Source organism: Siniperca chuatsi, linkage group LG11, assembly GCF_020085105.1.
Source record: "Siniperca chuatsi isolate FFG_IHB_CAS linkage group LG11, ASM2008510v1, whole genome shotgun sequence".
In the NCBI taxonomy this organism is placed as follows: Eukaryota; Metazoa; Chordata; class Actinopteri; order Centrarchiformes; family Sinipercidae; genus Siniperca; species Siniperca chuatsi.
Window position 1 is genome coordinate 5,131,733 of NC_058052.1, and position 12,680 is coordinate 5,144,412.

At 43.7% G+C, this 12,680-nt stretch overlaps 1 protein-coding gene across 2 annotated transcripts in view; it reads right to left on the minus strand.

Moving 5' to 3' along the window:
• bcl11aa (BAF chromatin remodeling complex subunit BCL11A a) overlaps positions 1–12,628 on the minus strand; it is a 57,155-nt gene extending 44,527 nt beyond the window's left edge. The window contains exons 1-2 of one of the 2 annotated variants that reach the window (XM_044215176.1): positions 12,341–12,628; positions 7,898–8,347 (exon numbers count right to left, since the gene is read on the minus strand). In XM_044215176.1, coding sequence (XP_044071111.1) covers positions 7,898–8,347; positions 12,341–12,395 — 505 coding nt within the window. In that variant the 5' untranslated portion in view covers positions 12,396–12,628. Of the gene's footprint in view, positions 1–7,897; positions 8,351–12,340 lie in introns of both variants that reach the window. The other variant, XM_044215175.1, reaches the window with a different exon arrangement.
• Between the last annotated feature and the right edge of the window lie 52 nt (positions 12,629–12,680).

Here is a 12,680-nt window from a genome sequence, read left to right on the forward strand (position 1 = left end):
GAATTACATATGTTATCCTGCTTTGAGGATCACTTTATTTGGCACTAAACATGCTTTTGATTTGAAGGATGTAACGTGGAAAAGGTGGTGGGAGGGAGAGAAAGAAACAGACTGACACAATGCCAAAATAAAAGATTAGACCCACTCATATGGAGCTGTGCATAAACTATATGTGCTCTACTTACCAACACACACAGTTAGAGGGTGGCAGTGTGTGTGTGTGTGTGTGTGTGTGTGTGTGTGTGCGTGTGTGCGCTGCTCTTCTGCAGTTGTAGTAGTAGTTCAGCCAAATGGGGAACATGAAACCAGAGCAAGGAGCCAGACCCTGTCACACACGTGCACACACACACACACACACACACATACTGGCCACACACACACAGAGCTCAGACCTGGCACACTACACCAGGGGATGTCCTGCATCCACACTGCCAGCTCACACACACTCTTTCATGTCTACTCATGCCACACTAAAACACACACACACACACACACACACACACACACGTAGGCATTCTGTATAAGTAATAATAGGTACATACAAAGAGAAGCACTGACGAATGAACACATATCTAGCCAGTGAGATCTGAATATATGTGTGTGTGTGATGTGTGTGTGTGCATGTGGAGTGTGTGTAGAGCCAGTCTGTAATCCAGTGGCCTATATAAATAAGCTTTGTAGTGTATAAACAGTTTTATAAACAGGCCTTCAACTGCCTTCAACATAATAAGAGAGCTGAGTTACATGTGCACCCCCTGAGCAGACCGAGCAGAGTGTGTGTCTATGAGTGCACAGGAAGAAACACACACACACACACACACACACACACACACACACACACACACACACAGCGAACAGCGAGAGAGCCAAAAACAGCAGCTTTCCCTCTCACCACGAAAGAGTAGATGTAGTGTGGATGTCAAATCGCTCGCATAAACACAACGAGCCAGATCAATAAACAATCCTCCATCAAAGAGTGCGTACAGTAGTCCACTTGACGTCACACACATCACTGACACACTGTCACTGTTGCAAATACTGCAAACTGGGAAATAACGCTGGTCTTTTTAATGTCTTATTGTTCTCTGCCATTGTCATTGTTTTAGAATGGTTTACCGACCACGATAATCTGGGAGATCTTTTGTTTTCTACAGAGCTGTCTCCATTCTTGGTCATCTTCGCTGCGGTACGTCTGCGCCGCACTTCCCAGGGATCAGCTGTCAATCAAAGTCCGTGGGCAGCGTGACGTCTTTCTCTTGGATTTTTTTTTTCATCGTTTGATGTTGATGTTGTTGTCTGTTCAGCCGCGGTGGTAGTTACTGCTGTTCATGCCCTGCTCCTCTCCTGTTTATTCTAAAGCCACCACACGTGTAAAATGCATCACTTCCTGCGCAACCAGACGATTTATCTGAGGAAAAGGCACCGGCTACTGTTGTAAAATCTTACACCGTTAAATAAAAGCAGTTTGCATGTTATTGCTACAATGATTAATCTAATTCGCACCGTGAAAAATTGCAGATCAAAACAACTTGCTGTAAATATGCTCTTGCCTGTACAGTATCCAACTCCCAACCACTACTATAATAATGTGAGAGTCTATTGATCACCACAGGGAAACTCTCTTGTCTCTACTCTTCCCCACTCCACAGAGAGGCCAATGGTCACATTCAGAACAGCGGCCTGGACTTAGTAGGAGTCCATTGTCTTGCTCAAAGGCACTTTGGCAAGTTCTGGGTTAACCCAGAGTCATTTAAAGGGGAACTCCACAGATTCTACTACTACTTTACTTCGTCTCGGTTAGTAGCAGCCTGAGAAAACAGTTGTATAATGTCTTCTGTGCCTTTGTCATGTCTGAGAAAATAAACCCTGATGATGTCACAACGGGCCAGGAGACCACAAATTTATAACAGAAAGCCGGCGTTACAAAGTGGAGCTATAGAGTGTGAAAGATGTAGGTGTTTACAGGGCAGGAAAGGTTTTAAAAAATATATATTAGTTGCATTATGGGAAATCTGGGAAATATGGATCTAGCATTTTTGGAGCTTGACCCACACCTGGGACTAAATGTCAGGATTTCTCAGCTTCTGCTGCTTCGATTTTGGCCATTCTTTTTTTTTTTTATCTGTCTCTTATGAGTCCCCCCAACAATATAGAAGTGCAATATTAAATTGCTGGAGTACCACTTTAAATACAGAGCCGGGACTAAAACAGACAAGATTTAGTTCAGCAATTCAATGCTGCTGCCCTAATACTATCTTATGTAACAAAATATGGGTGTGTGTCAGAGTGTGTGCTGTGAGCATTACCAAACAGGATAAAGGATAAATCAACAGGCTCACTGGTCTAGACTTTCCCAGCACAGGCAGGAGAAAAGCAACTTTAAATTCACGTGAAGTGCTGCATATTCTATTTTGAGCAACACAAAGCACTTCTTTCCGTTCCTTGTTTTATCACTACGTCCACAATTTGTCAGCAGTGAATTCCATTTCGTCTGGATTGCAGACACACTCTGCAAACACACACCCACACATTTACAGCAAGACAATGATCAACAGTTTAGTCAATAGGCAGTTTATGGAGGGATTTTTTTGTGAGTGCTGAATATAAAACACAATACAGCCTGTTGGCCTTAGTGGCAGATTATTAGCTTTTCCAGTCATTCCAGTGGCCTGTTGTATGTGTTATCCTGCTACTGATGTTTCCTGCACACACGAACACATTTGCTTTCAGTAAGCTCATTCAAAATGCCGACACAGTCAGATTCTCACTGCACTGGGAGAGAAATGCTGGAGTTCAAACGCTGCACTTGAGTCCACTAAATAAAATCTTATGTTGAGAAGAGAAGAGAGAGCAACAATAGATTAGTAATGGCAGCCAGTGTGTGAAATCTCTTTGTAGGCTCGCCGGGATGTGCTACAGCATGAGACACACACACACACACACACACACCAAACATACTGTAATTGATTCAGTATCAATTGGCTGTCCCAGATTTGCATTGACTGCTAATGTTGCAGGGAGAGAGACAGACGCATGAGCCAAAAGAGAAAATGAAAAAAGAGAATAGACATGAGATAGAGAGAGACCTGACACCGAGCCAGATAATGAATGGGTGTTAAAAATTCACTAATGTGTATTGAGGTGGGTAGCATTAGCTGGTGATGATAAGCTAATTGCTAATCAATAATAATAATACTCATGTTACGAGGCTTCAAGCCAGGATGACTCTTCAGAGGGCTGACCATAATGAGGGATTGAAAACCGGATAATTTGGGGCGAAAAATATCAGCGACTGATTAATTAGTCTCAAGAATTTTTGGGATGTACAAGTATTGACAATATCTCTGTTAATGAGCTAATATTGCTAGGCTTATCAGTCAATATTGCTCAATAAAATCAGTGGTCAATAATAATTCTTTGTACTGGCCGCATATCAATTTCAGCTCATTAACACACATATTATGACTGATTTTCCATAGAGGAAAGGATTAAATTCTTGATGCTAATTATGAGAAATCAATTGTCAAACTGGACAGCAGAAATTGTATTTACTGTAGAAATAATCCACAAAGAATTCATTCTAAATTTCAATTTTCAAGCCAAGAATTTTTTTTTCAATCATAACCACTTTCGGGTAAAAGAAGAAAAAAAAAAAGAGAGGCAGAGATGGCCATTCACACACGTCAATGTACACACACACACACACACACACACACACACACACACATGCAAACCCATCTCTTTTGAGACATTAGCGATGCTGTTTCTGAATGAGGGGCGCCTCAGGGATTATAATCAGAATTTTCATCTCAGTCAGGGATTAATAGAATAAATGGGCAAGAGAGAGAGCACATACCGTGTGTGTGAGTCTGTGTGTGGTGTGGGTGGTCGGGTATGCTGCCTTTTTGCATCACTGATCGGCATTTTGCCTGTACAGTGCTCTCTCGCTTGCGCACACACACACACACACACACACACACACACAGGTAATGTCTCGGCTCTCCTCGGTCGGAGCTGTTTGATATGTAAATAGCAGCGTTCCGGCACAAGTCCGACGCTTTGTGTTCCTCTGAGCCTCGCAGCAGCCATCATCATCTGTATCACTCTGACCATAGACACAGATACACAGTTCACAACAAGCAGCCATACAGCCATCACATTATATGAGCAGATATTTGCAGAAAAACAAGCTACATATGCAGAGATAAAGGAAAGGGATTTCCTGCAGCATGAAATTAAAAATATTCCCTGGATTTCTCAAAGAAGTCAAAATAAATTATTCTCATTAGAGCAGTAAATCCCCCCCAAAGACAAGAAGATAAATTGAAAATGATGGTGTTTGGATCATATTTTTACTGATTAAAATCCCTACAGATTCAGTAATATGGACGCTAAAACCTAAACTCAGTAGAAATAGTGTTGAATTTCAAATATTGAGGTTGATCACTGGTATTAAACTGGCATATGTTAAGTCTTTGAGGTAATAAAAAGAGATATGAAATGATGCCTTTTCTGAATAAATAATTCATTTCTTGTTATTCTGGTCATTTTACTGGCTGAGTAGAGGCCATATATACTGTAAGGAAAACCTACGAGACACAGTGGAGCACCAAGCCAGCATTTACAAATAAGAAACACACACGCATTCCTCCCTCGACTCCTTTTTTTGTCATTAGAAATGCTTTTGGATGGCTATAATCGCGGCTGAAATTCCAGCAGATTTTTTTTTTTCTGCCTTTCACATATTTACTTCACCGTGACAGTTTGGGGTCAATTAGGATGAAAGCTGGGGTTGGAGAGGAAAATACTGGCTGTAATTATCAGCTATCAGAATGGATGTGTTGCGTAAATTCAGCATGTGAGGTGGTATTTGTGCTAGTGTGTGTCCAGTGGCTGAGAGAAGGTCCAAAAAAAGCATCGATTAAAGAGGATAGATGTCAATAAAATGATGAATTCCTTGTGCAGATGGAGATTTTAAAAGAGGAGTTTTTCTTCTCGGTTTAAAATTCCAAACAGCAAACATTTAATAATGCTCGGTCTGTCTGCTGTTCAGCTTGACGTCAACATCAGACAAGATATATAATGCTGCTGTCCTGTTTTCTTCTCCTGTCTGAGTGTACAGCTGTTCCTACCAAGACGTTCCCACACACAACGCTATTGAAGCAACCAGACGCCTGTATTATGATGTAAATCGCTCTAATAACCCAGTTTAGCTGGTGAGTGTCTGTGAGTGTGTGTGTGTGTGTGTGTGTGTGGGAGTGGGAGTGGGTGTTGAAATGTATAGTCACTGCAGCGACACAAGCAGATTTGGCCAAAAAAAAATGTTGCACAAACTCCTTCCAGCTGACATACAGTAGTTAGACTTGTCTCTAGCCAGAAAAGACCAAAGGTCAAAGGTCAAACGCATCTTTAACAACTATTTTCCTCATCTCCACTTCCTGTAACTGTAAAAACTGTGAGAACTGAGATTAATTATGAGAAACAACGAGCTGCGCCTTCAACATCTTATTGTGCTTATTTCCTCAAACACACACCAACTCCAAAATGGAAAACAAAGTGCCACATTTAGGATTCCTGAGCTGCGTTCAACGAGCAAAGTGATAAAGTATGTATTTTGCTAGCGTGTTTCAGCTGCTCTATTTCATCTTCACCCCCTTTTTCTCTCCCCCTCTCTCTCCCTCTGTAACGGCTAATTTAGTACAGGCAGCCACCACTAAAAACTACTGCTAATTAAAATGCACGAGGAAAAAAAAAATGGCGCTGCAACAAATAATTAGTGGTGTTAAGATGCTTTAAATAAACGACTTTCCCTCTAAGAGCAAAACTGGCTTTTCCTTTTCTCCACTCGCCTCTGATTTGATTCTTGTACAGGAAAAAGGAGACGGATGGGAAGGGAAAAGGAGAGATAAATAAACATAAATAAAATTGTGTGTTTTACCTATGAAGTTTGGTATGGAGGTAAACTCAGAGAGGGAAAAGAATAAAAACGATGGGGATCTGGGCTGCATTTAGTTGGGAAAGATGTGGCAGTGGAAGGGGGTAAACCACACTGAGAGCAGGACACATCTGCTAGGGCCACATGAGAGAGGCACACGCACACACACACACACACACACACACACACACACACACACACACACACACACACACGTTATGCAAGAACACACATTCTGTGCACCCAGTCCCAGAAAGAGGCTGCAGTTACTACCCAGACTGAAAGTCACACACAAACACACAGTTTTCCCAACATCCAGTTCAGCTACTGATCCTCCATCTGCACACACAAACACACACTTACACTGTGGACTCACAAGTGCATTAATACACTGACCAGTGGTACCACAAAGTCAAGGTCGCCCATGTCTCTTTGCCATTGGCCCGTGGGATTTGGTCACCGTGGCCAAACTGGAAAAACACACGAACATACACACATACACTGACACACACTTTCTGCACTGACTTCAATGGATCAGTGGAAGGACAATTGGTCAGACTTGGGTTGATGATTAGATTCGTTACATTGTCTTACACACTCTCTCATACTCACACAAACATACACACTGCCCTTTACACTAGTCAGTAAAGACAGAAGACTATTCATACACACACACACACACACACACACACACACACAGGCGGAGAGAGAAAGCCATCCTAAATCAAACCAGTGTGTGTTTTGTGTCAGCTGTAAAACAGAACAGAGGCTTATTCTCTTGGGTTTCCTCCCCACCTGTGACGTCCCTCTGTTGTTGTTTGTCTGACAACCCCCACCCCCACCCTACACACACACACACACACACACATACATCACCCCAAACAAGTCTCAGCCAATCACATTTCTTGCCTTCACATGGATTGGCATGTGTGTGTCCCCTAAAAACTAGTGATGGAAATTACGGCTCTTCGAAGGGAACCGGATCTTATGGCTCCATTCCTTTCCGAGAGCCGGCTCTTTCGTCTCCCAAACGGCTCTTCGTTTAGTACCACCTCTGCTGGTCACTGCCTAAGTTACGTTCTTATTTGTTGCAAGAAATAAATATGCAAGATTCTTCATCTGCAATACATTGAAATATTGTCATATTGGTGGTTAAAAAGTGGGATATGTCAAGAATAACTACCCTTGTTATAGCCTATAACAAAAATAACACCCTACTAATGAAATAATATGGTTAATAAATCATTACACAACTCTATATAGACACATACAGTATACTTCAATTTAATTTGTATGATATAATATGAATATATTTATATATATAATACGGTGTTCATGCATTTCTTTTTCCGTGATTTAAATGTGCTGTGAGGGGCGATAGGCTCTCAGACGGGAGCTGGCTCCCATCGTTTACTTAAAGGAACCGCCTCATAGATCCGACTCATTCGCACCTGACACAGCCCTACTAAAAAACTTAGTAGTGCTGAGACTGCGACAGCCCCCCCACAAGGTTTGGATCGAGATCTTCTGCAACATGTAGGCTAGACTCTAGACTACGCTGGCTTGTCGCACCACAGCACACGCACATTGTGTCGATGATATAAAAACAAGACCTGACGTCGCAGAAACAGACACACAAAAATGTACACCCATCCAGTTCAACACACACACCCAAAAGGACAATGTGCTGATTAGAAGAGTAGAATCTGGACACTCAAAGCTGCTTCCAAGCTGAAGGAGTTCATTTAATTATTGTCTATTTTTAATATTCCTTCAGATTTTACCACCTTATTCACACAAAAGCCGATACACAGGAGTAATCACATCTTCTACAAAGACAATCTGGCAGCCACTGCCTCAGTGAAGCTGCTGCTTCTCTCTTATTTTGAGTACCACTGCAACTGTGGTCAAATCCAGACAAAGGCGATGTATGTTTGCTGGTGTGGAAGCAGGTCTGGTTACCTGGGAGGGGCTCCTGTTTGGGGCAAATCCTCTGGGGCGATGAGAACCGGTCATCGTCGTCGTCTGCCAGCGTGGCCTGGACGCCCACTTCCACGGGCCTCCGGCTGCGCAGAGAGCTCAATGCGGGCGATGGGGTGAGGGCCAGGCCGGGGGAGGGTGAGGGGGGCTTGTCCAGCCCCCGGCCCATGGCCAGGCAGGGCGGTCCGTGGCATCGCTTTCTCTTGTGCTCAATGAAGAGCAGGATGTCCGCCAGAGGGAAGGTGGCCTGGCACTGGCCGCAGGTCAGCAGGTCCTGCTCCAGAGAGGGGTGAGAGTCATGACCCAGCCGGGCCAGCCGGCCCACGGTCGAGCCCGGGTGGTGCCCGTTGAGGCTGCCGCTCTCCTCTGAGTGCTCTGAGCAGCGCTCCGACAGCTCCTCCGACGAGACGATGGCCGTGGAGAGGGGCTCGGCTGCTGGCGAAGCAGAGGGGGGGAACAAGCACAGAGGAAGAGGGAGAAGAAGAGAGGGGTGGGAGGAAAGAGGGAGAGTGAGCAAAAAAGAGAAAATTAGAAGGTGACACTCTCAGCAAAAAAGCAACAACCACATGTTTAAATTTTTCTTTTTCTCTCTTGTAATTTAAACCTATTGATACAACTATTTTGTGGGAATAGATGACAAGAGAAGAGTGCACAAAAAACCTTTCTCGTTCTGTCACAGAATATCAGAGTTAAAGAGTCAAAGCTAAACAAAAACCTGACATGTGGTACACACAATAAGGGGGTGAAAAAATATGCCTTGTAATGATAGAAATGCATGTAATGCAGGAAAAATGATTACAATGCAAGCTGATCTGGGTCGAACATCATAAGAGTAAATGGTGGGAAAGAATATCCTGAATAGCTGCAAAGCTCAAATCAGATTCCTCAAGGATAACAATTTCATAGCCAATGACAGGGGAAGCTTAGAAAATGATGGTTAAACACAGCATTCACCCAAAAACTAAATATGTGGATGAGTTTGACTTGCCTAACCTTGTTTGTACAGATTTTGATCCTGTAATCAGCAGAAGGGAAAACTGTCACAAACATGTCCAACACATGTGCCGGGGAAAGGAAAGGGAAGGCAGGCGGCACAGAGAGTGTGTGTCAGGGAGAAGAAAAACTCTTCCCTTGGCCTCGATTACATGTGCCTGACTTATAGTTCTTAGATACCAGTCGCTTGTACAGCGGGAAATCACCCCAAAATGAGCCGTTCAACCTGATTCCTCACCCCTCCGAGGCCGGATTAACTCCTGACTACTTTTTTGGGAAGCCTTTTGTCAAGCTCAGACCGTCCTGCAGTGGAGGGAGAGGAGTGTGAACAGAGCGGCCCGCTGAATTAGAGAAGCGAAACGGGAGAACATAATTCACTGTCCCTCTTTTAAAGAAAATCTTCCAGTCCAAGGTGAAGAGTCTGACTCTGTGCTAGCCGCCTAATGCATGTTGACCTTCTTTACTCAGCCGCCAATTTCACATTTTAATGAACTTAAAACCACTGAGAATCAAAAAATAGATTTTAATTTTCACTGTCTGGGTGATTGGTACAGATTTTGTCTGATAAAAGGGATAGGGTTCCTGTGCATGCATGTGTAAGAGAGTGTGTGTGGGAATGCACAAGTGTGTGTGTGAGAGAGAGAAAGAGGGAGAGAGAGAGAGAGAGAGAGAGAGAGAGAGAGAGAGAGAGAGAGAGAGAGAGATAGGGGGTCTGAATGTGGACCACATCCCCTCAAGGAAATATCATTTAAACGTCGCAATCCTGCACGACATCTGTGCGCAAACTGGGACATGGAGATAACATGATAAATTCATGGCTTGCACCATCTTCACCACCACTACCCCTCTCCACCCCATCAACCCCCGCATTCTCCTCCTCCCCACCCTTCTCCTCTTTGATTTAACTTCAGGTCAACACAATGCCACAGCAAGTTACACAACAGCTCCGGGGGAGGGGGGATAAAACAACCAAAAAAAATTAAATGAAAGCTGCATAAGCCCCTCACCTCTTAAGTTGAACTCAAGACTGGATATCCAGGGTTTGAAAAAATATTTTGTTGGATTTAATGGAGCATGAGGAGGGAGGGTAAGAGACCTAAATAAGATTTTCTTTTAAAAATACAAAACAGGTGTCCATGAGTTCAATTTCAATAAAACAGAAACATGCATAAATCACTTATTTGTATTTGTTTTTAAGGCAGTGCAACTGGGTGAAATAATCTCTACACCATATCGATATATCAAAACATGCATAACAATACAATCACAAAATGACGGTATAAATGTACTCTCAACTGGAAATCATTTTACTAAGCTGTAGGTTAAAAGTTCCACCTGTCTGATAAATCTATAAAACAGTTACAACTAGGAAATCTGACCGTGGGAAGACTGGCTCTCTGCCCCAAATAAACTATTTGAAATATTTCTCCATCTGGGCAAAATATAAGAATTACTGATAATGTCATTTAATTTGGAGGATGAAATGTGGAGTTGGAACACTGAAAAACACACTGTCGAGTTACATTTTGCTGCTTAAATTCAGCCTGATCACACCGTTACAAAGCAAACACTGGAAATGTAGTATATGCTAAATAATCCAATAAAAATATAGAATTGTAAGAAAATGAAAATACAGGTGCTAAAAACAAGAAATAATCAGGGATGGATATTTACTTGGGAGCCACAGGCCGGAGTCTGTGCTCCATTAGTAACCAATATGAATCTGTATGCAAAATAAAATGTGTGTGTGTGTGTGTGTGTGTGTGTATGTGGTGTAAGGTTTGAGAGGGTAAAAGGCGAGGTCTGCAGGCATATTACAGTGTAGCTGCATATGCTGATTGCAGCCTGCATGTATATAAAAATGTGATGCACAAAAAAGGAGATACAAGGAGGGAAGGTGGGTTTGAGGTGATGAAGAGGATTTGGAGATGGTGGGGGTCCTCCTCCCTCCCTCCCTTCCTCCCTTCCTCCCTCCCCATGTCTTGTATACTCTCCCTTTATTCTAAAGAGATCGCCAAATAGTAGCCCGTGTAGATAGGGGTGGCAGTGAAACTGATCAGGTTCAAGTTCAGCGCTGGATTTTCTGATCGCGCTCTGCCTCCTAGCGACTGCACATGGCCATGGTGACTGCGCTGTCACACGCGCACACACACACACACACTCTCGCTCTCTCGCTCTCTCTCTGTCCAAACCAAACATAGGCGACAGCCAGTCAACATACCGAGACATAATCAAGCACCGATGCGGAAAGATTCCCAAATATCTTCTTGTTTTATGTTTGCGGGCCACTTCGAGAGCAGCTGAAACGCTGCGAGGTGGCGTGCAGTGCGGCACATGGTGCGGTGATAAGCGCCACTTTGCCAATCGCCCAGCAGTTTCCAAACACACGTATCTGCGCTCTCATCACATATCAGACTTATGCGCCTAATAAACTAGAAACAGTAAAGCTTTGGCGACAAATAAACGCCGTGCGTAAAGACGGATTCTGCCGACTCAACTAAACACTGTTAGAATCTTGTCGCTTTTCCTCACACACTGCAGCTGCAACACACCAGTGAGCTGATATTTATGTCTTACCGTAACTGTATACAGGAGCTTTAGAATCTTATGTTGGATGTTTGGTCTGTCCAAATTTGGCTTTATACAAACAACAAAAACGACAGGACTAGATATGCTGATGTCCTGTTGCTGGGTTTCTTGTATCTAACTCTGGGCTGCAGCGGCTCTGCTGTCTTTTTTTTTATGAAGGAAGCTTCTGATCTAAACTAAACATCAATAAACAGCCTTCACATGAGAGGCATTAGGAGTTTTAAAGGTGTGCAGAAATAAATCGATTTGTGTTGTCTCTATTGCCGAGCTGCTGATAGAGGGAGGCAGTTGTAAACAGTCGGACACGAGGTTTTTTCCCCCTCGATCCAAAAATCCACCTCCAAGTTTTTTTTTTTTTCTGAAAATAATCCAAAAATAGAACGAGAGAGAGGAGATGAAAAACCTGCCTGCAAAACTATCAGATAGCGATATTCCGGGGGGGTGCTTTCTCCACGAAGCTCCGCGGAGAGGACGCGCTCTGTTACCGGGAGCCCGGCGCGTTTCCACTGACCGGAGCGACCGTGGGGGCACCGGAGCCACAGCGAGTGCATTTAACAGCCTATGAATGCACATTCTCACCGTGTAATAGAGAAGCACTAACGGGTGTATACCGACACACAAAACTTTTTCTGTCTTTCGGGCTTTTGGGATCTCCGAGCGGCTTTTACGCACTGAGGTGTCGCACTTTTTCTCCACGCTGTAAAGTCCAGTTGACCGCGGGTCCGAGCGGTGCGTCCGGTGTCCACAAGCTGCTGTTTTGCTGCCCTTTACCCCCTTTGCTGAATGAATTGAAAGGATCCAGAACACACTTTTTTTTTTCTTTCTGTTTTCATCTCTACTTACGCGAAAAATCCCGTTTGCTTAAGTGCTGGGGTTTGCCTTGCTTGCGGCGAGACATGGTGGCTGGCGGCTGCGGCGTTCAGCGCGGATCACATCGGGGAGAGCCGGGGTTAGAGAGGAGACTCCGGTGGGGCAAAAAATATCTTCATCCAACGCCTTTGACATCCACAAGAAAAAAAAATAAAATAAATTAGAAATTATACAAAGATGGCGCGGAGGCAAAGATGGATCTCGGGATCGCCGTCATGGCTTTTTTGAGAAAGGAGAGGAGAGAAAAAAGAGAGAGAGAGTGAGAGAGAGGTAGATGGAGAGAGAGAGAGAAGGGGAGAGAGATGGAAAAAAT